The following is a 25934-nucleotide window of genomic DNA, read 5'->3' as shown; positions in this document are numbered from 1 at the left end:
CAGAACCTCCTTGCCCTTGCGTGGTTTCCTGTTCCCCAGAAGTCTCCTTGTTCCTGTGTTTCCTGTTTGCTCCTGGTTCCTGACTCAGGCCTCGTTCCTGACTCCGCTGCTCTCCGTGCTCCTGATCCTGGCTTGTCTTGTGGTGGAAGCTCGGTAGAAGTTAAATTTAGTAGGCCGAGATTTCCACGTGGCATATGCGTATGTTGGTGTATCAGTTAGTCAGTTACACGTAGCTAAGATACAATCAACAGTGTACTGAGCAAGTGCAGGAATGCAAGAACTGAAAACACTTCCCCTCCTCCATTGTTCTGGGTGAGCCATGTGGTCTAACAGGTAAGGGAAGTTAGGCTTTGTTCAGCTGATTGGGTAAAGAGTATATGTGGGTAGAGTTAACTATAGGAGGAGCTATATGTCTATATCATGCATTTACACAGTCAGTTCTGGGCTCAGATCTTGTTGTATTTTGGTGACATTAGTCCCTCTGAGCCCCGGTCGGTGAATCGAATAAAGAATCTCTTCCTTCCTGAAGAAACCTGTGTCCACTTCTCTGTGCTTGGCTTCCGTCGGTTTCTCCGGTATCAGTCTGACTACCCGCTCTGGTGACTGACCCCTGCTTGATTCCTGGACTTTGCTTTTGGTTGTTTATTTGTTATTTATTAATAAAGGTGTTTTTGCATCTAGTTCTGTCTCTGTCTGGTTCCTGGTCCCTGACATTACGCAAGGGCCATGAATACAGATGGTACAGGCAATACACCTATACCTAACCTATTTACCCGGTGGGACCAGCAGAACCACCATTTGGACCAATATGTCCATCTGGATCCAGCACCCGGCCAGCCTGCGATTGTGGCCGCCTCTGCCTCACTTCCTGTTTTAACACCGGTTGTAGCCTCCAAACCTGTTGCTGCTAAAGGAATGACTGGGTCTGTACCGCTCCCTCAGTATTTTGGGGGCAACCCAGCTCAGTGCAAAGAATTTATAAATCAGGTTAAAGGATACCTTGAAATGCTGCCCCAGGCATTTCCTTCAGACAGCGACAAAGTCCACTTCATGATTTCTTTGCTGTCTGAAAAAGCCCTAGCTTGGGCAAAACCTCTCTGGGAGGCAGAGAGGCCTATCATTTACAATTACCCTGAATTTGTTGCGTCCTTTAAAAGGGTTTTTGATATTCCAGCTCGCTCCACCCCTACTGCCGAACAAATCATGTCTAATGCTCAGGGCACAAAAACTATTGTCGAGTATGCCAGTGAATTCCGTACCATGGCAGCAGAGGGTGGCTGGAACAACGAGACTCTCGTGGCTGCCTTTGCACAGGGGCTCTCCGATGTGATTAGAAATGAGATTGCAGGCAGAGAATTACCTAAAGATCTCGAGGAACTGATATCATTTGTCACCCTCATTGACATCAGACTCCGAGAGAGATCCTCATCCAGGGAGCGCCTGCGGAGGCCTCCTGTATATTTTGCACCGAGCTTTTCTTGCCCGCCCAAACCTCCTGGTCCTGAGTCCTCTGTCGGTGTGGAGCCAAAGTGGTTAGGCTTCTCACGCCTCTCTGTCGAGGAGAGAGCCTTTAGGAGGAGGGAGGGCCTGTGCCTATACTGCGGACACCATGGTCACATGTTAAAGTTTTGCCCGATTCGTCCGGCAATGGGCCCGCACCCAAGATACTGTCAGGGGCAGATCTTGGGTGGTCTTTCTACTGACCCAGAGATATATGAGGACAAACCCTTGGTGCCTATTATCCTCTCCTGGCCTGATTCATCCATTAAAACCCAGGCATTGCTTGATTCTGGGGCCGCAGGCTTGTTTATAGATTGTGCATTTGCATCGAAGCATTCTATACCCTTACAGCCTCGCAACTCTCCACTAGCTTTCAAAGCCATCGATGGCAGACCAATACAGCCAACCCACGTGACCCAGGAAACCGTGCCCATATCTCTGGCTGTAGGGGCTCTACATCATGAGACGATCCAATTCCAGGTAATTTCCTCTCCATATTACCAGGTTGTTTTGGGATACCCTTGGTTACAGAAGCATAACCCCACAATTGATTGGCGCAAAGCTGAGATATTGTCTTGGTCCCAGCAATGCACATTTTCCTGTCTCCAGAAACCGGTCAAAGTTTTGGGCACATGTTCTGCCTCTTCCTTACCCGCTGAGTACCAATAATTCCAAGATGTATTTGACAAAGGTCAAGCCAGTGTTCTGACGCCACACCGTCCGTATGACTGTGGTATCGAACTCCAACCTGGTGCCATTCTTCCCCGTGGCCGGATTTACCCGCTGTCTGTAGCAGAGAATAGAGCCATGGAGGATTATGTTACCGATGCATTGTCTAAGGGATTCATTCGGAAGTCATCTTCTCCTGCCGGGGCCGGCTTTTTCTTTGTGAAAAAGAAAAATGGCGAGTTGAGACCCTGTATCGATTATAGGGGTCTCAATCGCATTACTATTAAGAATGCCTACCCCATTCCGTTGATCACTGAGCTATTTGACCGCCTCAAGGGAGCAACGGTCTTCACTAAACTTGATCTGAGAGGGGCATATAATCTCGTCCGGATAAAAGAGGACCACGAATGGAAAACCGCATTTAACACCAGGAGCGGGCATTACGAATACCTAGTAATGCCCTTTGGTCTTTGCAATGCTCCGGCGGTTTTTCAGGAATTTATAAATGGCGTCCTGCGAGATATGCTGCAGCAATGTGTGGTGGTTTATCTTGACGATATTCTTATCCATTCCACATCTCTCGAGAACCATCACGCAGACGTTTCTCGTGTTCTACAGAGACTTAGATAAAATAATCTGTTCTGTAAATTGGAGAAAGTGAGTTTAACTGCAAACAGGTCACATTCTTGGGCTATGTTATCTCAGATGCTGGATTCTCTATGGATCCAGAGAAACTTTCGGCTGTACTAAAATGGTCTCGACCTACGGGTCTTTGATCTATACAACGTTTTCTGGGCTTCGCCAATTATTATCGGAAGTTCATACGCAACTTTTCTTCCTTGGTTAAACCTCTCACGGATATGACCAGGAGAGATGCTGATCCACAGCATTGGTCACAGGAAGCCATTACTGCCTTTGAGTCTCTCAAAGTCGCCTTTGCTGCTGCTCCTATACTGGCACACCCTACCCCTGCCTTACCATTCATTCTTTAAGTCGATGCGTCTGAGACAGGAGTAGGCGCCCTCCTGTCTCAACGTCCTAACCCAGAGAGCTACAGGCATCTGTGCGGGTATTTCTCAAAGAAATTGAACCCGGCGGAATGCAATTACCAGATTGGTGATAGAGAACTTCTAGCCATAATTTTAGCTCTCAAAGAATGGAGGCACCTTCTTGAGGGTACGTCAGTGCCAATCCTCATCTTCACAGACCACAAGAATCTTACATATCTTTCCGAAGCTAAGCGGCTTTCCCCCCGGCAAGCTAGATGGGCTCTCTTCCTATCAAGATTCAATTATGTGGTTTCTTACTTGCCTGGTACTAAAAACATTCAGGCTGATGCCTTGTCTCGACAGTTCTCCCCTCCATCTAGAGAGGAGATAACCCCTACTCCTGTGATTCCTCCGGACCATATACTGGCCACCATCCGTACTAACCTCACCTCACCCCTAGGCGAGGAGATTCTGGCTGCACAAATCAATGCTCCTCCAGAGAAACCTAATGGCCGTTGTTTTGTACCTATTAATCTCCGTACTAAACTATTAAGTACATACCACAACCCCAAAGCAGCTGGACATCCAGGCAAAAACCAGTTAATCTGGTCCGTCTCCCGGCAATTTTGGTGGCCTAGTCTCCGTTCGGATGTCACCGCTTTTGTAGCTGCCTGTCCTGTGTGCGCTCAAAATAAGACCCCACTACACCCTCCAGTGGGTCTCTTGCAAACCATACCTACTGGTGAACAACCCTGGACCCACTTGTCCATGGATTTTATCGTAGATCTTCCGGTTTCCCATGGCAATACAGTCGTTCTCATGGTTGTTGACCGATTCTCGAAGATGTCGCATTGCATTCCCTTGAAAAAACTACCAACTTCCCAGGAACTTGCAACAATTTTTGCTCGGGAGGTCTTTCATTTGCATGGGTTACCCAAAGTGATAATCTCAGATAGGGGTAGCCAGTTTGTGTCCAGATTTTGGAGAGCTTTTTGTACACAAATGGGAGTTCAGCTTTCCTTCTCCTCGGCCTACCACCCGCAATCCAATGGTGCAGCGGAACGAGCTAACCAAAAACTGGAACAGTTTCTGCGTTGCTACATTTCTGACCACCAGAACAACTGGTCTGATCTGCTGCCCTGTGCGGAGTTTGTCCACAATAGTGCGATTAATGCCTCTTCCCGGCTATCCCCGTTCTTGGCGAACTATGGGTTTCAACCGTCCATGTTGCCTGATACGTTCTTGCCACAGGGGATACCGGCATTGGAGGAACATCTCAGGGAACTCCGTTCCACTTGGGTGCAGGTTCAGAACTCTTTGCAACGCGCAATGCAGAACTACAAACTCCAGGCCAACTGCAGATGCATTCCTGCACCTACCTATCAGGTCGGAGAGAGGGTCTGGCTGTCTTCTCACAACCTACGGTTCCGTGTTCCCTCACAAAAACTGGCACCCCGATACATTGGGCCATTTCGTATACTTCGAAGGGTTAACCCTGTAGCTTACGCACTTGACCTTCCTGCTAACATGTGCATCTCAAATGTATTCCATGTTTCCCTCTTGAAACCGTTGGTTTGTAATCGTAACACCACCTCAGTGCCACGCCCACTTCCTGTTCCAGTTGACAATCATGAGGAATATAAAATACGCAGCATCATTGACTCACAAGCCTTCAGAGAACAGATCCAATACTCAGTTACTGAGTTTTCAGCTGTAATTACTATCGGCACATTCAGTATGTTGCCACGGTTACTCACCTGAGAGTAGTAATCAACCCTGCTGCTAATCAGTTCAGCCTATTTAACCCCTTAAGGACACATGACATGTGTGACATGTCATGATTCCCTTTTATTCCATAAGTTTGGTCCTGAAGAATTAAGCAGCAAATCCCAGAACCTCCTTGCCCTTGCGTGGTTTCCTGTTCCCCAGAAGTCTCCTTTTTCCTGTGTTTCCTGTCGTTGCCGGAGGCACACCCTCCAAGAGTCGGATGCTACACGTCGGGTTTAAAGTTGCCAGGATGACTTCACAGGTGGTGGAGGAGCCTGTGGGACAGGCGGGAGGTGCAGCTTTTGCCAATATTCCTCAAAGAGCCTGTCAAGCTTTGACAGAGCTCCAGACTTCCCTGCCTAGTAGTAGTTGGCATCCACCATATGGCATCCACCATTTTGAGTGTGCTCATGGTGCCAATGCTGGTCGTGGCTTGCTGGAAACTACTGGTGCTAGATGGCTGGTAACATGCCCCTACAGCTTGAATAGAAGGTGCCAGGAAATCCCTGGAGGGGGGAGAGATACTAGGGGGAGACTTTAGGAGTACAGCACCAGGCTGAGGGATCGGCCGCCTCCCCCGCAAGAACTGTGAGTAGGCCTCTTGTAGGCCGCAAGTCTACTTCCAGTAAAAGCCACCGATCTCGGTCTGTGACACAAGTAGTTTCACCAGCATGGTTTCCTCCCATCTTTAGGATAGGTCAGCAGTGAAAGTTTAGGCCTAAATTGGGTAATGTACGCTATTTTAAAGCTCAGGATTTGTGTCCAGTCAACGCGGCTGGTAGGCTCCACCCTCCCTAAACTTTTTTTTAATCCAGACAAGGCAGTATTGCATACTGTGCCAAAGTTTCACCATTATATCCTCTTTCCTCATAAATCAAGAAGTAGGGCTTCTCTCCTTCTACCAATCTCTATTCAATCCTGATGAAGAAAGATGGCATTCCTTTGATGTAGTATGATGCTTGTATTTCTAATGCCTTCTGGTTGCCGTAAAGGTGGAGTGGCATCTAGTTAGACTCAGAGTAAATGGATTGTTTCCTCCATTTCTAAGGCATGTGAGACCCCAAAAATGTCTGTCCCTCTGGATTTGAAAGCTAACTCGCTGTCTTCCTCCTGGGTGGGATCCCCACTATTTCTGATATTTATTAACCTTTTAGGAACATGTTACTAAGACTGAAGAGGTCAGAAAAGGTCTGAAACAGGATATATTTATATAAACAGCCAAATGGGAGAAGCTAACCCTAACCCTAAATGAGTTAATGTCTATTGGGACATGCCTAAAGTTTTATGTTACTAATAATATTGTACCGAGAGAACTGAGGATGTTTTAAAAAATTAGCATAAAAAAGAATGATGAAGCAATAAGAATGAAATGGGATAGTTTGATAGGTAAAGGATCAGTTCTATTTATGATTTTCTCGATTGCTAAAGAGAAGTAGGATCTGGAGCAAATATAATCTCAGATCAGAGTATGAACTGTATGAGAACATTGAGAAAGGTTAAAGAAAACTTAAAGCGTGCTGATCAAAGAAGACTCGATTGTATCCAAAGTTGGTATTTCATCATAGGGCTGTCAAATAGGATTGCATTCTCTCTTTATGGATCCTTCAGTCTGTGTAACAAGATTTTTACTTTATCTGCTTTGCCCTGGGATTTCAGATCCTGGATACCCAAAAAGACAGTTCTGCAAATTGAACTGTAATCAAGGACTTTTAAGGGTGAAAACCAACAAGGGATGAATGCGGATCACTTTAAATTGGTTGTTGTTTCCCATACATGTGTGTGTGTGTGTGTGTATATATATATAATCTTATTATGTTAGTGTTGGTAAACAGGGCATGACCTGTTTTTGGGTCAGTGGTTGAGTACATGTAGTTAAATGTGGGAAAGAGACAAATACAACTGTAATTAAAAAAATCTATTTCATTATTATTATTATTATTATTATTGGAATTTTTAGCGCCAATTAATTTTGCAGCGCTCAACCCTGTTTAAACCCTGCTTAAATGAACTTACAGTTTAGAGGAGGTGGGGTACAAAAATACAATAGGGCAGCAAGGGTGACAGCCACCAAGCAAGGTGGAAAAGTAGCAGAACCGGTGGAGAGAGTGGAGTTCTTCAGGAGAGACAGATATGGATAAGTATAGATAAGTTACTCTTGGAGTCCATAAGCATTTCTAAATATATGTGTTTTAAGGGACTTCTTAAATAATAGAAGACTAGGGGAGAGTCTGATGGGAGTAGGCAGGCTGTTCCAAAGGAAGGGAGCCACCCGCAAGAAGTCCAGCAAGCACAAGTTATCAGTAAGAATGCGAACAGCAGACAGGAGAAGGTCACCGGCAGAGGAGAAGGGGCATATCTATGAATCAGTGAAGAAATGTAACAGGGGCTAGAGTTGTTTAAAGCTTTATAGGTCAGGGTTAGTATTTTGAATTGACACCAATAGGATAAAGGAAGTCAGTGTAAGGATCGACAGAGAAGCGAGGTATGGTAGGAGCGACAGGTGAGAAAAATCAGCCTGGCAACAGTATTTATTACAGATTGTAGCAGGGCAGTTTGGCTTCTGGAGAGACCAACTGGGTGAGAATTACAGTAATCCATGTGAGAGACTACCAGTGCATGAACATGCTTCTTGGCAGCATCTTGCGTGAGAAAGGGACGGATATGGGCGAAGTGGAATCTACAGGTTTTAGCAACATAGTGGATTTGAGGCACAAAGGTGAGGCCAGGATCAAAGATAACGCCAAGACAAGACAACAAGCTTCCAAGGACGGACTGATGTAAGTATGATCAACTTGCAGGAAAAACGAAGGAGGAGGATCAGCATTATGAGGAGGAAAAATAAGAAGCTCAGTTTTAGACAGATTGAGTTTCAGAAAGCGGGAGGACATTGAGTCAAAGATTGAAGAAAGGCAAACAGTGACACGGTGTAGGACCATGGGGGAGAGATCAGGAGAGATATATCTGGGTGTCGTCAGCATACAGATGGTAGCGGAATCCAAAGAAGTTATTGAGTTTGCCAAGAGAGGCAGTGTAAAGAGAGAACAGAAGGGGACCAATAACAGATCCTTGGTGGACTCCAACCGAGACACGACGAGGGGAGGAGGTGTCATTGCAAAAGGAGACACTGAACGAACATTGGGAGAGATAGAAACAGAGAACCACGAGAGGACAGTGTCACAGAGATCAAGGAATTGACGATTTTGGAGAAGGAGGACATGATCAACAGTGTCAAAGGCGGCAGAGTGGTCAAGAAAAATGAGTATGGAGTCTCAGTAGAGTGGAGGGGGCAGAAGCAAGATTGAAAAAGCAGCTTGTGTCTCTATCATAATGGCCCTAAACCATATCTGTGTCAATGAACACTGTAATTATTTGATACTTGACAGTCAACAAAATAAAACAAATATCACATTCAAAATACAAGTTTGCAAGAAGCATATATAATCGCAACTAATAATCCCTCCATGCACTACCCCAATTTAGTTTCTAGGAGTCACAGGTGATAGGTAAAGGATCAGTTCTATTTATGATTTTCTCGATTGCTAAAGAGAAGTAGGATCTGGAGCAAATATAATCTCAGATCAGAGTATGAACTGTATGAGAACATTGAGAAAGGTTAAAGAAAACTTAAAGCGTGCTGATCAAAGAAGACTCGATTGTATCCAAAGTTGGTATTTCATCATAGGGCTGTCAAATAGGATTGCATTCTCTCTTTATGGATCCTTCAGTCTGTGTAACAAGATTTTTACTTTATCTGCTTTGCCCTGGGATTTCAGATCCTGGATACCCAAAAAGACAGTTCTGCAAATTGAACTGTAATCAAGGACTTTTAAGGGTGAAAACCAACAAGGGATGAATGCGGATCACTTTAAATTGGTTGTTGTTTCCCATACATGTGTGTGTGTGTGTGTGTATATATATATAATCTTATTATGTTAGTGTTGGTAAACAGGGCATGACCTGTTTTTGGGTCAGTGGTTGAGTACATGTAGTTAAATGTGGGAAAGAGACAAATACAACTGTAATTAAAAAAATCTATTTCATTATTATTATTATTATTATTATTGGAATTTTTAGCGCCAATTAATTTTGCAGCGCTCAACCCTGTTTAAACCCTGCTTAAATGAACTTACAGTTTAGAGGAGGTGGGGTACAAAAATACAATAGGGCAGCAAGGGTGACAGCCACCAAGCAAGGTGGAAAAGTAGCAGAACCGGTGGAGAGAGTGGAGTTCTTCAGGAGAGACAGATATGGATAAGTATAGATAAGTTACTCTTGGAGTCCATAAGCATTTCTAAATATATGTGTTTTAAGGGACTTCTTAAATAATAGAAGACTAGGGGAGAGTCTGATGGGAGTAGGCAGGCTGTTCCAAAGGAAGGGAGCCACCCGCAAGAAGTCCAGCAAGCACAAGTTATCAGTAAGAATGCGAACAGCAGACAGGAGAAGGTCACCGGCAGAGGAGAAGGGGCATATCTATGAATCAGTGAAGAAATGTAACAGGGGCTAGAGTTGTTTAAAGCTTTATAGGTCAGGGTTAGTATTTTGAATTGACACCAATAGGATAAAGGAAGTCAGTGTAAGGATCGACAGAGAAGCGAGGTATGGTAGGAGCGACAGGTGAGAAAAATCAGCCTGGCAACAGTATTTATTACAGATTGTAGCAGGGCAGTTTGGCTTCTGGAGAGACCAACTGGGTGAGAATTACAGTAATCCATGTGAGAGACTACCAGTGCATGAACATGCTTCTTGGCAGCATCTTGCGTGAGAAAGGGACGGATATGGGCGAAGTGGAATCTACAGGTTTTAGCAACATAGTGGATTTGAGGCACAAAGGTGAGGCCAGGATCAAAGATAACGCCAAGACAAGACAACAAGCTTCCAAGGACGGACTGATGTAAGTATGATCAACTTGCAGGAAAAACGAAGGAGGAGGATCAGCATTATGAGGAGGAAAAATAAGAAGCTCAGTTTTAGACAGATTGAGTTTCAGAAAGCGGGAGGACATTGAGTCAAAGATTGAAGAAAGGCAAACAGTGACACGGTGTAGGACCATGGGGGAGAGATCAGGAGAGATATATCTGGGTGTCGTCAGCATACAGATGGTAGCGGAATCCAAAGAAGTTATTGAGTTTGCCAAGAGAGGCAGTGTAAAGAGAGAACAGAAGGGGACCAATAACAGATCCTTGGTGGACTCCAACCGAGACACGACGAGGGGAGGAGGTGTCATTGCAAAAGGAGACACTGAACGAACATTGGGAGAGATAGAAACAGAGAACCACGAGAGGACAGTGTCACAGAGATCAAGGAATTGACGATTTTGGAGAAGGAGGACATGATCAACAGTGTCAAAGGCGGCAGAGTGGTCAAGAAAAATGAGTATGGAGTCTCAGTAGAGTGGAGGGGGCAGAAGCAAGATTGAAAAAGCAGCTTGTGTCTCTATCATAATGGCCCTAAACCATATCTGTGTCAATGAACACTGTAATTATTTGATACTTGACAGTCAACAAAATAAAACAAATATCACATTCAAAATACAAGTTTGCAAGAAGCATATATAATCGCAACTAATAATCCCTCCATGCACTACCCCAATTTAGTTTCTAGGAGTCACTCATTTCTCTATTCCTGTGTGACAAGTAACTTTCTTACCCAACAGATCAAGCCAGAGTAGGCTCACTGCCCAGACACAGTCACATGGGCTGCACAATGTAATCAGTAATCCCAAATCTATGGGTATACAAATTTACACAGTTTGTAGTGCAAGGAGGGATTATTAGTTATTTAATTACATATGCGTGTTGCAAACTTGTATTTTAAGTATAACAATTTTCGAAACCGCAAGACTCAACCACACAGGGCACACTCACTACAATTAAAGACAATTTTAAAAGGGGGAGTGCAGCAGAAGTAATAAATTTAGAAATTATTTTTTTTTTTTTTTTTTAAAACAACAACTTTAGAATACTTTTATACACTTTGAAACAACTTAAAGGGCTCCACTTCTATCATACAAAAAGAAGCCTCCCTACAGCAATCAGATAAGCGATGTCCCTGGAATGAAATGTAACAAAATGTTAAAGAGTTAGCTGGTGAACATATCCCTGGGATATTGAATTGACTACTGGCACTATCCTTACCAGTACCTCCTGCCTGTTCTGGTATTTTCCCTTTCTTCTTCTGCCCTCAGTAATACAGACTTGTAGTGTCTTTTCTGATGTATGTTCATGACAGCAACTTGCCCACTTGCATAGCACAGTTAAAAAAAAAAAAAAAAAAAAGACTTTTAAAACTGTTTCTTCAATGATGCCGTACTTTTCCCGCAACACTACTGCTGCAGCACAGTGGACTTCACTCTCGGAAAAATAAAACATTTTCTTTCTACAAAGAGTTGAAAAAAAAAAATACTTGACACACTAAGTGGATTTAGTTGTTATTTGTGCATTAAACTGCCATACACTGTATTGCAATTTGCAAAGAACAAGTAGTGGCCCTAAAGCCAATCAAATATGTCTCTAACTAAAAAATAGAAATCGCAAATCTGTAAAATAATTCTAAATCAGTAAATCAAAATTGGTGTAAGTGGCACAGGCAGTGACTATTCACATTCCTAACCACCTCATACGTCTCACACTAGAATCAGTGACACAGGCTCTGTGCCACACAGGTACAATATGGTAACCGATAACTGTCTGCATGTATGTCTCTCTAAATAGCTTAAATCAAAGTGTCTGGAAAAATTCAGCTTGAAATGCATAGATGTTACTGTCCTCATTTTTTTCTTCTATCTCTCTATAAGCAGTGGTGTATCCTGGTTTTGTGCTGCCCTAGGCAGGACAAAACTCAGACGCCCCTCCCCCCCCCCCCCTCGCACCATCCCCATCCAACCCTTCCCCCAGCTCTGCCTTCTAAATACACACACACACACACACACACACACACACATTCACTGACAGATACGCATACACTAGCTAACAGAAACACACACTCACTAACAGACACACACACTCACTAACAGACACACACACACAGGCAAACACACACACACACACACTAACAGACACTCACTCACTCACTAGCAGACACACACACACTCACTAACAGACACACACACAGGCAAACACACACACACACTAACAGACACACACTCACTCACTAGCAGACACACACACACACACACACACTCACTAACAGACACACACACACTCACACTAACAGGCAAACACACACAAGTCAGAGACACACACACACACTAACAGACACACACACACACACACATTAACAGACACACACTAACAGACCCACACACACACACACACACTAACAGACACACACACACTTAACAGACACACACTCACTAGCAGACACACACACACACACACTCACTAACAGACACACACACTCACACTAACAGGCAAACACACACACAGTCAGAGACACACACACTAACAGACACACACTAACAGAGACACACACACTAACAGACACACACACACACACACACACACTAACAGACACACACACTCACACTAACAGGCAAACACACACACACAGTCAGAAACACACACACACACACACACACACACACATTAACAGACACACACTAACAGACACACACACACGCACTAACAGACACACACTCACTCACTAGCAGACACACACTCACTAACAGACACACTCACACTAACAGGCAAACACACACACAGTCAGAGACACACACACACTAACAGACACACACTAACAGAGACACACACACTAACAGACACACACACACACACTAACAGACACACACACTCACACTAACAGGCAAACACACTCACAGTCAGAGACACACACACACAGTCAGACACACACACACTAACAGACACACACTATCAGAGACACACACACACACACACACACTAACAGACACACTCACTCACATTAACACATTTTTTTTATTTAACCTCCCCCCAGCCTCCTTACCTTTGGGAATGCTGGGGGGGTTCTCTTTCTCCCAGGTGGTCCAGTGGATGCTGGGAGGGTGGCACTGGCGGGCGAGCGGCTGGCGAGGGAGCACCGTCCCCTGAGCACTCTGCTCAGCTCCCTCGCGTGCCGCAGAGTGAGGTTTGGAGCCGGAATATGACGTCATATTCCGGCTCCCAGCCTCACTCTGCGGCGCGCGAGGGAGCTGAGCAGACAGCTCAGAGGAAGTGCTCCCTCGCCAGCCGCCCGCCAGTGCCGCCCACCAGTCCAGCATGTCAGTTAGCTGCAAGGCTAACAAGGCATTTGCCCTGGGCATTTGGGGGCATTTTTCCGCCCCCTGGAAAATGCCGCCCAAGGCAAATGCCGCCCAAGGCAAATGCCTTGTTTGCCTCGCGGCTAAAATGCCCCTGTCTATAAGTAATTTCTCTCATGATTTGTGAATAAAATCAATAGTTAGTGGATGTTCCCTAACCATCAGTCATCTTTTTTTTTCCACTTTTTGATTGGACATGAGATAAAGCCCACATAATTGGGTAGACCTTCTGTCCACTGTAGCAAACTGAGTTGCTTATATTCCCCCTAAAATATTAGCTTTTTCTTCATTCCATCTCGACGGACAGAACTTTGAATCATGACACAAATACAAACAGCTTGCTCATCTACAGTTTTCTTTCTTTTAGATTTTGTCCATATGGTTTTTCAGAGCTGCTGAATTCAGACAAATCGCTGATCAACCAGACTTTGGATGATTTGCGATTCACAAGTCTAGTAAATAGCTAACTTGTCTACTATATGCTGTGGGTTGACACATTTGATGCTTCCCTTTGATATTGCATAGGCTATTTTTTCCTAAGATAAAGTTCCATAATTTGCAGCTGTAACTTATCCAACTCCTCCTTAATTAGCTATACTTATCAGGTAGCAACTGATGGGAAAATTTAGATTTATTTCTGATGTGTAATTTGGTATTGGAAGAGTCACAATTGCACTGTTGCAAAAACCCTCATTAATGAAATGATGGGTTATGGGTTATTTATGAGCAAGCCAGACACTGTATTTAGAGGTATCATCGTATAATAATAATAATAATAATAATAATAATAATAATAACTGATTTGTACTAATCAACATATAACTATCTACGAGGCACATATCAATTCTCTTATCTCAGAAATGAGGAGATAAATAGAAAATGTAATGGGTGAGATGGGTGAAGAGGCCTTTGAATATCATAGAAATTGCTTTCATTCAGGATTAATGTCAGGATATGTCAGAAACTCTTGCACAATATGATGGGGGTAAAGGAATAAATAGACCAACATCAGAAAGGTCATAGTTAAGGCTTGTACTGGTACAAAAACAAAGCAAACAAAACATTGAAAAATAAATGGACATGCATACACAACATTGAAAACTGAGAAGGCACATAATTGAGTACTTATAACCAGAGAAAATGGCATGTTTATAGGATGGACAATGCTTTTTTTACTCATGGAAAGGGAAATATCTGGCAAACAGGCGTGAAATTGCTGCAAAATTCACAGCAACAATACATTTTTTTGATGGGTGCATTTACTTAAAAAATGCTGTGTCAAATATTGATGATCAAATGATAACAGAATCAATTGGTAACTATAAAAAAAAACAATATCAAGAAAATACATCAACTTACATTGTTTATTATTACAAACATTACAGGCAAACTTGAAAACAAATATTGCTTATTCTTATATGACGCAGGAGGGGACAAGTGGGGGCACTGGGTAGCATGAGATCAGGTAAGTGAGGCATGGGGATTATAGAAAATAATTCAGGACTTCATGTATTAAGTCAGAGTAGGAGGATGTAGTCCTTAAATCTTTTTATTTATTTTTTAAAGTTCCATATCTGCTGTATATCCCATGTAGGCAGATTCACTATTACCACATATGTGGACTATGATACATTAGAGAAAAGGGAAATGGCTACAGTGACAAAAGGGTTAACTAGGTGCATTACAGCTGCCCACAGTGTGTTTGGGGCATCACAAAGCATACAAAATACACTGGAAAAGGGCAGTGTACCCTTCCCTAATATCCAACATGTCAGAAACCTATAGTCTTGTTTCTAGACTGCAGCTGTGACTCACGAGAAGCCTGTAGTCTTTATAGCAGGTCCTATCAAACCTCTCTCTCTTATCCTAGCCTTTAATAACCTTATAACCATATCCTAATCTTTGAAACATGTCATGTTGAATCTATTGCAGGGACTGGATCCTTGGTGTTGCCAATGAATGAGGGAGGTCTGCTTGCTGTGTGTTTGTGTATTCAGCAGTGAGTGTATGTATTCAGCAGTGAGTGTATGTATTCAGCAGTCTGTGTGTATGTATTCAGCAGTCTGTGTTTGTGTGTTCAGCAGTGAGTGTATGTATTCATCAGTGTATGTGTGTATTCAGCAGTCTTTTTGTGTGTGTATGTTCAGCAGTCTGTGTGTGTGTGTATTCAGTTTTTAGTGTATTTATTCAGCAGTCTCTGTGTATACAGCCATCTGCGTGTGTATATTCAGCAGTCTGTGTGTGTGCATTCAGAAGTCTGTGTGTGTGGGTATTCAGCCGTCTGTGTGTGTGTATTTAGCAACGTGTGTTTGTATTTAGCAGTCTGTGTGTGTGTATTTAACAATGTGTGTGTGTGTATTTAGCAGTCTGTGTGTATGTATTAAGCAGTCTGTGTGTGTGTGTATTTAGCAGTCTGTGCGTGCATGTATTTAGCAGGCGGGGAGAAAAAAACCACAGAGGGAATGGAGAAGAAGACAATGACAAAAAGAGGGGCTACAGAAGGGGACAATGACACACATAGGGGCTGGAGTAGAGGACAATGACACACAGAGGAAATGGGGATGGGGCAGGGAAACACAGAGGGGCTGGGAAAGAGGTCAATGACACACACTGAGGGACTGGGAAGGGGACAATGACACACTGAGGGGCTCGGAAGGGGACAGAGATACACAGATGGGCTGGAGAAGGGCACAATGATACAGAGAGGAGCTGGGGATGGGGACAGTGACACAGAGGGGCTGGGAAGAAGATCAAGAGACACACAGAGGAACTGGGGAAGGGGACAATGACACACAAATTGGATAAGTAAAACACACAAAGGGGAAAGTAAGAGACACACAAGGGGTGTAAGACACAAAGGGAAAAATGGAGGATAAAGTAAACTAAGGGGGGTAGATACACTAAGAGGAGCGAGACATTCAAAAGTTGAAATATGAGGAAACCCAAACGGGGTTTAAGAGACACACAGTTGAAAAAAAAAAATTCTAACAGACTCTCTATTGGATGCTGAGATGGCCTCTGATAGAGGGCCCACCTCCAGGACCCTTTATTATTATTATTATTACTGGCATTTATAATGTGTGGGGAGTGTTGTGGGTGCAATCTGGTTCTGTGGGCACTTACTGGTGCTGTAGCTAGTGCTGTGAGTGTTTCCAAGTACTGTGGCAACTGCTGTGCACACTACCTAGTGATGTGGCAATAGCTTTGTGTGCAGTCATTTTTATTTTTATAATTCAGTTATAGTGCCTTGATCATGAGTGTTTGACTAATGGGGTGCATTGAATAGTGTTAACATTAACACAGACTAGAAATTGCAATCCTCAAATCAGACAATGGCAACTTGATACTTTTATTAAGCTTTTGCACCAGGTTTCTCGAATCTTTTGCGTGACTGCGCTTTATGTGATATACTATGTGCCTCCCCTTCATGACACTGTCAAAGAGGGGCAGAGCATGAATGTCATTACAATTATGCCCCCACCTCCTGGAAAATTTCCTGTGGACGCCCATAATGACCATATAGAGTAACAAAATAAAGTCACATTTCTGATGTTAAAACATAAGCGTGCAACAGAAGTTGCATTATAAAAATGTATGAATTCTACATTCTACATTTAATGTTTAAATGCATTAAAATAATTATTTGTTACAGGTTGATTTTATATGTATGTTTCTATGTAATGAGTGCCAGATACAACTGCCTAATAATTGCTATTTTTCAGATTTTTCAAATTTTGTTGCTTTTGTATTTTTTATCACGTCATTGAAGCAAACTGTTTTATTTCTGTTGTACAGATTGAAGTATCTCTTCTAATTAACCATATACTTATATTAGACCTTCTTCATTCATGAGTGCGATTCTCTATGTGTTTTGATGAAATGATCAGTTCTACAGCGCTACGGAGTCTGATGGCGCTATATAAATAATAAAATAATAATAATAATATATTTACCTGTAAGATTTTGCAGCGGTGTGAATCGCAAGTTATATCTTCGCATGGATGAAACATTCCCAGAGTTACACAGTTCAGGAGGATAACCATCATACTTAGGCGTTCAAACCATGTATAAGATTATGGAGTTAAGGAATTGTCAGATCCAACAGATAGCAAATAATTCTTTACAATTCTATACGATTACCTGCTAGATGTGACTCTTCATATCACATGTAAATTTCATTAGACACTGTTTGGAAAAAAACATTCTGTGTTATGACAGTTTTATGACAGTATTTTTTTCTAAATTTAAATAAACGGCTAAAACACATCCCAAGGTATGTTCATTTTGTTAGCAACTGTCCACAAAAATAGAGAGAAAGAGTGAGAGAAAATGATACATATATCATGTACACTCATCAAACATTTACAGATTACAAAATACATATCTGGAAAAAAGCTTTTTCATAAGAGTGATTTTTTTTCCCCCCCTCTTCACAGCAAATGTGATTGTACAGACCTGTACAAATTCCATTCCTTTTTTGTACCTGCAATCGTAATATATTTATGAACTGTGATCTTAAGTGACCCTGACATGCTGGACCATTTAGAACATAAAACGTATTTTGCTGCTCCGGTCGATCACCCGAATCATAGCTGTATCAAAACTTCAAGAAATGGACAACAGGCCACAGTTTGATTTTCAATTTCTTTATCACTCCTACAAATCTATTTCTCTTGAGCAAACTTGGTGACTCAATTAGTGGCTAGAACATTAGTGGTCATGGAGGAAAATTTGTAAACCTTATTAGCAAGTACGTTGCAAGAGGGGTAAAAGACTGAAGTCCAAAAATATATTTGAGAGCACCTCCTCCATTTTTCCATAAGATCTCCATATTCTTTACCCAATGCCCATCCCCAAGCTCTGATGTAATTTATGATATCAATTTAAGTAAAGTGCCAAATGGAACACCATGAAGCACATGCTCTTACTGGCTCACGCACACAGTTACACATACACAAAAAATGTCACAAATACATACGCACACACTAATACACATATGCACAATCACAAATACACAGTTGCACAAACTGTTAGACATATAAACACACTATTGCACATAAATACTCACTCACAGATAAACACAAAATGTAGCACATATCCACATACACACACACTATAAAACAAATATACAGACTCAAACACTCACAGATACACACACCAGTTACACTTATAGATATACACACGCTGTTACACATTTACACACAATATAACTCATGTACACATTTACACACACAAACACTCACATAAATACACAAACGATAATGTGTAAAAATTAAAAAAAAAATTAATATTATGCTTACTTATCTCCTGTATTGAAAAAAAATTTTTTTATAAAGTGTGAAAAATAATATTAAATGTAGAAATCCACATCTCTATATCCCGCAGGTAGGCAACTCCTTCTGCCCTTTGCACCTGACAGTCAGCCTAGAGAAAGCTTAAATATAAGAAAATAAGTGCAATGCAATCTATGCCCTGTTTGATCTGGATCATGATGCCATTTGTTAAATCTTTCCTATTTATTTAAAAGAAAATGGAAAAAGGTGAACACAAGTTATAGGTGATTTTTAATGGTTTACAGAATCATGTAAATACCAGAGAAGTGATAGTTTCTGTTACGGACCGTTTCAGCAGACAAGGGTTAAATCTGTTTAGGCGATAATCCCCTTTTCACAGACAGGCACAGCTACTGTAGAATCACCAAAACTCCCGAATTGGATATAAGTGAATGCACCAAACTCCCGAACTGCATACAAGGGAATAAGGTAGCACTCCAAACTCCCGAACTGGAACCTCACGAATAGATGCTAGCAGACGAACAGGAAAAGCTCCCAAGCGGCTTACACTCCTGGCAATCAGTCTCTAACAGCATACAGTGAATCCCCCCAAGAACGAGACAAGGCTCCGTGTTGAGGGTCAAGCAGTGGTCTATTTATTGAGGGCTACCTGCCCCTGTATTTATGCAGGTCTCCCACCTGGTGGACACTCCCCTAGGGGACCAGATGGAAGACTGTAACAACGGACAGACAAGTAGCATTTCTGGACATACAGAAGTAAAACATCCCCACAATGCATCCTGGCTTCCTCCCCTCTGCCCTGGAGATAATTGAGAAGTAATTCAATTATCTCCCAGGACAAAGGCAAAACTCCATTACACACGTGGGGACACAAAGACAGACTATCACTTTAAAATACATAATGGGACAAATGGTACAGTAAATATATACATGTAACATATCCCCAGATAGCTCAGGTCTGAGTGCACATTATTAGGTGAATGACACTCAGACCACACGAATACAGTTTAACCCCTTCAGGACGGGTGACGGACGAGGTCCATCATCCTGGGGATACCCTTAACGACGGGTGACGTCACGCGGTAAAATTAACCCCAGATCACAGCAATTGCGGCGATCGTGGGGTTAATGGTGCTCCGGTCTGCCTCTGTATTAGAGGCAGACCGGGAACACCCGATAGTGCTGCCCCAGCACATGTGCCCGCTCTGACAGCATGTCAGAGCGAGCACATGTGCTCTGTATACTTACCTTACGCCTCCCTGCACTACCGGGTTCAGTGTGAAGTGCAGGGAGATGGATCAGTGCTGATCCTGCCCCCTAGTGTAAAAAAAATAAAGTAAAATTAAAATCCCACCCCCCTTTACCCATTTTAATAAAACATTAACCCCTTCCCTGCCAATTGATCACTGACTACAGTGATCAATTGGCAGGGATTACATTTTAATATGATCTGATTATTTTTTTTAACCCCTGAGGGTTAATTCTTTTTTTTTTTTAACCCTCAGGGGTTAAATTTATTTTATTAATTAATTTAAATATTTTAAAATTATAAATTTAGCTAGCTGGGGAGGGTGGAAGTTAGTGGGGAATTAGGGGATTTAGTGTTAGGCTAACTAGGGGTTAACATTAAAAAAAAAATTTTTAATAAGCTTTAAAAAGTTAAAAAATTAAGTTAAAAAAAGTTTTAATAATGTTTAAGTAAAAATTTTTAAAAAATAAACCCTTTACCCAGTCCAAATAAAAATGAACCCCTTCCCTGACAGTCGATCACTGCCTACAGTGATCAAAATACAGATCACAGTATTATACTGTGATCTAATTTTTTTTAACCCCTGACGATTAACTTTTATTTATTTTTTAACCCTCAGGGGTTAAATTTATTTAATTAACTAATTTAAATATTGTATAATTAAATATTTTGCTAGCTGGGGTGGGTGGGTGGGAGTTATGGGAAAATGGGGAATTTACTGTTAGTGCTGCTTACTGCGAGTTAGGGGTTAACGGTAAAAAAAAAGCTTAGAAAAATGTTAAATCTGTAAAAAAAGTTTTACGAAAGTTTAGGAAACTTGAAAAAATTAATAAGCAAAACAAAAGTTTAAAAAAATAGTTTTAAAAAGTTAAAAAATACATTTAATAACGCTCATTACCACTACACCTGGTACAAGCTAGCGGAAAAATGATCCCACACTAAGGTTCAAAATATGCTTTTTGAAATACCCTGGGATGTCTTCGTTAAGAAATGGTATGGCTTTATGGGGTATTTGGATTATATAGCCTGGTAAAATACTCTAAAATGGGACATGGGTGGAGGTGCCATGACGGTGAAGGCACGCTACGCCATATCTGGTGGGATTGTCGGAAAATTAAAGCATTCTGGAGGAACATTGGACAGGAAATAAACATCATACTAGATGAACCTCAGGACCTGACAATGGAAGTGGCCCTCCTACATTACACAGAAAAACCCTTGCAGGTTTACAAAAAATCGATATTGAGGCACCTGCTAAATGCAGCCAAATCCTTAATCCCACTTTACTGGAAGAAGGAGGACACACCCACGATGGAACATTGGAAACGCACAGTGGAGGAAATAAGAACGGCCGAAGCACGGATAGCAGATCTCCAGGGACGGGGAGAGCGACATACGGAATCCTGGAGGCCATGGCTATTATACATAACGTAGGAGTTCACACAAAGCGGATGACGAATTGGACCCCACTGAGTGGTGCGGGGAACGGACCTGGGCGCGCCGAGGATGCGGAAGCATACCCGAGACCTCATGGTCCTCCCCCCCTACCCACCCCTCAACCTCTAATTGTTCCCCACACCCCTACCCACATAGGACCCGCACACGAACACCTGCACTCACGACACAACAAGACACAAAACATTCGACACCGATGTCGCCTGGAAGGCGACTGGTGATGAGACTTGAGACATGATAGGAGTACACCTCATGGCTTAGACCGACTCACCACTGACATATAGGGACATGACGCCTCAACACGCCATATGGAGCCTAGGCTACAAAGTACAACTAAGATTCACAGACTATACCATCACCAAGCACGATACAGGGATTGAGGACAACCACAGATACACATCAACCAACACAAAGACGGACCGCTAGAAGACCGACATTACACCCAAGGGACCTAGAGACTACCCACACTTAGCCTAACGACCTCATGGCCACACTTAGAACCCTAATGAACATACACATAAACATTGACCGTACACGACAACACTGGGCTGTTCCCGAAGGGAGACCAGCAATTACAGGGCAATCTAGAAGACGATGACATCCAACATGACCTACTAGCAGGCAGATACGCAAGGGAAGAGTACCCGGGGAAGGGGAGACGGGGAAAAAAAAAAAAAAAGACTAGGGAGGACTGACCACAAAACACTCGAATAACGCTTCACAACTACCAGAGGCACACCGGACACATTAGACAGACCTTAGATGTGACGCTTCCCCGAAGAGTCGACAACGACTCATTCTATGACACGAACCCGGGACCCGGCATAGGGACCATATATCTTACATGGGAACAACACTACAACCACAAATTCCCTACGGAGGTCCTCATAGAGGGTCTTAGCCCACCAACCGACGACACGTCCTACCCTAGCTAGACGACTCGCAGCCGAAATGTAAAAATGAAAAGTTTGAAAAAAAATGGAATGGCTGTGTCCCAAATGTGCCCCTCCGATGTCCACATATACCTGGCAAAGGTACATACGGGGGTATTTTTGTACTCAGCCGACATAGCTGAGCAACATATAAAGTATTATAGAGTGGTGGTACACATAAGGTTTGCAAAATATACTGTGCAAACTCACTTTGTGTGTCAAAAAGGCAGAAAAACGCTTATTACCACTACACCTGGTACAAGCTGGCGGAAAAATGATCCCACGCTAAGGTTTAAAATATGCCTTTTGAAATACCCTGGGATGTCTTCTTTAAGAAATGGTATGCCTTTGTGGGGTAGTTTGAATTATATAGCCTGGTAAAATACTCTAAAATGGGACATGGGCACAGCGTAAAAAATGAAAGTTTGAAAAAAACTGGAATGACTATGTCCCAAATATGCCCCTCCGATGTCCACATATACCTGGCAAAGGTACATACGGGGGTATTTTTGTACTCAGCTGACATAGCTGAGCAACATATGAAGTATTATACAGTCGTAGCATACATAAGGTTTGCAAAATATACTGTGCAAACTCACTTTGTGTGTCAAAAAGGCAGAAAAAACGCTTATTACCACTACACCTGGCACAAGCTAGCGGAAAAATTATCCCACGCTAAGGTTCAAAATATGCCTTTTGAAATACCCTGGGGTGTCTACTTTAAGAAATGGTAGGCCTTTGTGGGGTAGTTTGAATTTAAAACCTGCGAAGATGCTTGGAAATTGCACATAGGCCCAGCGTCAAAATTCAAAGTTCTGTAAAAACTGATATGGCTTGGTCTCCAATATGGCACTGTAGCTTCACAAAATAGTGCCAAAGACATTCATTGGGGATGTCTTTTTACTCAGAAGACTTAGCTAAGCATAATTTGGAAGTTTTGAACTTAGTGGCACATATGAAATATACAAAATGCCCAGCAAAAATGCAATCCGTATGTAAAAAAATGCCCCAAATTATGTTTTACCACATACTTTGGCATATATTGGTGAACAAATGGGGGCATGCTAAGGCACAATATGCACCTTATGATATACCCTGGAGTGTCTACTTTTACAAATGGTAGGCCTATGTGGGGTTTTTTTGAACAGTCAAACTGTTATAATACCCCAAATGGAAGCATAGGCTCATTAAATCCGTCTCTCAAAATTCTACTGTGAATACTGAAAAGGACAGGTCTCCTGTATGGCACTGTAGCTTCACGAAATAGTGCCATAGACATACAATGGGGGTGTCCTTTTACTCAGAAGACTTAGCTGAGCATAATTTGGGGGGTTTGAACTTAGTGGCACATATGAAATATACAAAATGCCCAGCAAAAATGCAATCCGTATGTAAAAAATGCACAAAATTATTTTTTACCACATACTTTGGCATGTAATGGTAAAAAAATGGGGGCATGTTAAGGCACAATATGCACCTTATGAGATACCCTGGAGTGTCTACTTTTACAAATGGTAGGCCTTTGTGGGGTTTTTTGAACAGTCAAACTGTTATAATACCCCAAATGGAAGCAAAGGCTCATTAAATCTGTCTCTCAAAATTCTACTGTGAATACTGAAAAGGACAGGTCTCCTATATGGCACTGTAGCTTCACAAAATAGTGCCAAAGACATACAATGGGTGTACCGTTGTACTCAGCAGAAGTAACTGAATACATAATAAAACTTTGTACAGGAATAGCACACACCAACTTTACAAAATACACATGAGAAGTTCTTTGTTATAAGTTTGTGTGCGAAAACCCCCCAAAAACACAATTTTACTCCAATATTTAGCAGAGGTTGGCGGTAAAATGGCTACATAGAAAGTGTCAAAACAACCTTAGGTAAATAGCCTGTGGTGTCTACTTTATATAAATATATACTTTTGTGTGGCAATTTTGTTTTCTTTTATGGCTATTAAGCTTACAAGACAAACATACCAAATTCTAAAATCGCTCCACATTAAAAGTGTATTTTACTCCTTGTGCTTTGTGACCTGTAACTACCAAAAAAACTTAAAATCCCAGACACATTATATATTCTGTAAATCAGAACAGCTAAATGAATTTATTTTTAATTACTTTCCTTAACCTGCACTAATTGTGCACACATTATTATTGCAAAACTGTAAAGAAAATCAAGATTTTTCATTTTTTTTGCATTTTTCTGTATTTTTTAATAATAAATAAGCATTTATGTAAATATATGTTACATCAAATTAAAGCCCTTTCTGTCCTTTAAAAAACGGTATATAATATGCGTCGGTGCAATAAATTAGTAAAATGCAAATTGCAGTTATACGCAAACAGCAAAAAATGCAAAAAATGCTTGTGTCATTAAGTGAAAGACAAGCTTCTGAAGCTGTGTCCTTAAGGGGTTAATTGCCATGGAGCCAAAGTCTTTAATTACACTAATATGCTCCATGGCATGGCTATCTGGGTTAAAACATTCCTCCAACATAAAATACCGATTTTACATCTATTCGTTAAATCAGTACGAATTAGAACCAGGGGCTGGAGGATCAGCGGTGCTTAGCTCACACAATGTCCAGGTTTGGCGTAGGAAAGCCGGGCAGAAAAGCACTGGCTGCCCGGGGAGCTCCAGAACACCGCCATCGTGTGGCGGCTAGGTGTAACCGAGACCACCCAGTAACAATCAATTAAGCTGCGGTTAACCGCAGCTACTGGGTGGTCAATTGCCGGCACACGCTCGTTAAGCCGCGGTTAACTGCGGCTTCAGGGAGGTAGATGGAGGGCACACGCCAGCTTCTGGGTGGCCCATTAACTGCGCCGGCCGGCTTGCCACGGCTCTGGGGAGGTTGAATCTACCGAACGGCTGTGCAGAAAGGAAGAAATACATCTTTCTGCACAGTAAAATTAACCCTTTAACTGCCGGTCCATAATCCAAAGGCAGCAGGCGGGCAACCAGGCTCCTCCAATGCAATGTGGCAAGATTGGTCTCGTCACAGTTTCTTTTTAACAAAAGCATGGGTAATTTATATGAGAGGCATTGCTGTACTTGGAAATTATAGCTGTAAGACAAGAGAGAAGAGACCTTTGAAATTCACCATGGAAATGCAATATTTATGTGACAAAATACAGCTAAATTTAGCACAAAGTGGTGATAAAACAACTTGGTGAAAAGTCATTCTTTCTTTCTTTTGCAAATTTTACGCTATTTTGACCCAAAGTAAAAAAAATTACAAATAACAATCAATACATTGGGGCATTAAAGCAATTGGACTATGAAGCAGGCTTGAAGAACCTGTGCAGTCCCATCAAACATATATTCTCTTACAATACATATAAAGATATTAAAAACCATATAAGAAAAAGACTCATCAGAATGACATTTAAATTCTAATTTCTAACCCGTCTAGCGAGCATGCAATATGCTCTTACTGATATCAATTTATTGATGCCAGCCTAAATCTACTAAGGGGTCCATATTACACAAGTAGAAAAGACATTATTAGATGATTAGTGCCATAGAGAGATATGGAAGAAGAGTGGAAATGTTCTTTAAAGCAAACAGATGCAAACATACTCTAAATAAATTGAGAGCAAATCAATGGGGCATTTATTCATTATAGCTTCCCTAGTATTTATCCAAATCAAAGTCAGATTCACAGCGACCTGTATCTCTCACTATTAAGATCCCCCATGTAGCTCCTGCAATTTCAATTTTACTTGTTATCTGTAACATAGAAATATTAAAACAATGTTGAGAATAGCTCATGCAGTGATTGTAGATTATACTACTC

The 25934-nt window shown here is 42.0% G+C and overlaps 1 protein-coding gene across 1 annotated transcript in view; it reads right to left on the bottom strand.

Annotated features, from left to right (window-relative positions):
• The window catches only part of CACNA1G (calcium voltage-gated channel subunit alpha1 G), a 428561-nt gene extending 411301 nt beyond the window's left edge, over positions 1–17260 (bottom strand). The window contains exon 1 of the mRNA XM_063458969.1: positions 17154–17260. Coding sequence (XP_063315039.1) covers positions 17154–17246 — 93 coding nt within the window. The 5' untranslated portion in view covers positions 17247–17260. The remainder of the gene's footprint in view (positions 1–17153) is intronic.
• Between the last annotated feature and the right edge of the window lie 8674 nt (positions 17261–25934).

The sequence above is a fragment of the Pelobates fuscus genome, chromosome 6 (assembly GCF_036172605.1).
Source record: "Pelobates fuscus isolate aPelFus1 chromosome 6, aPelFus1.pri, whole genome shotgun sequence".
In the NCBI taxonomy this organism is placed as follows: domain Eukaryota; kingdom Metazoa; phylum Chordata; class Amphibia; order Anura; family Pelobatidae; genus Pelobates; species Pelobates fuscus.
Note: the sequence above shows the minus strand (reverse complement) of the source record. Positions and strands in the feature narration are given on the sequence as shown.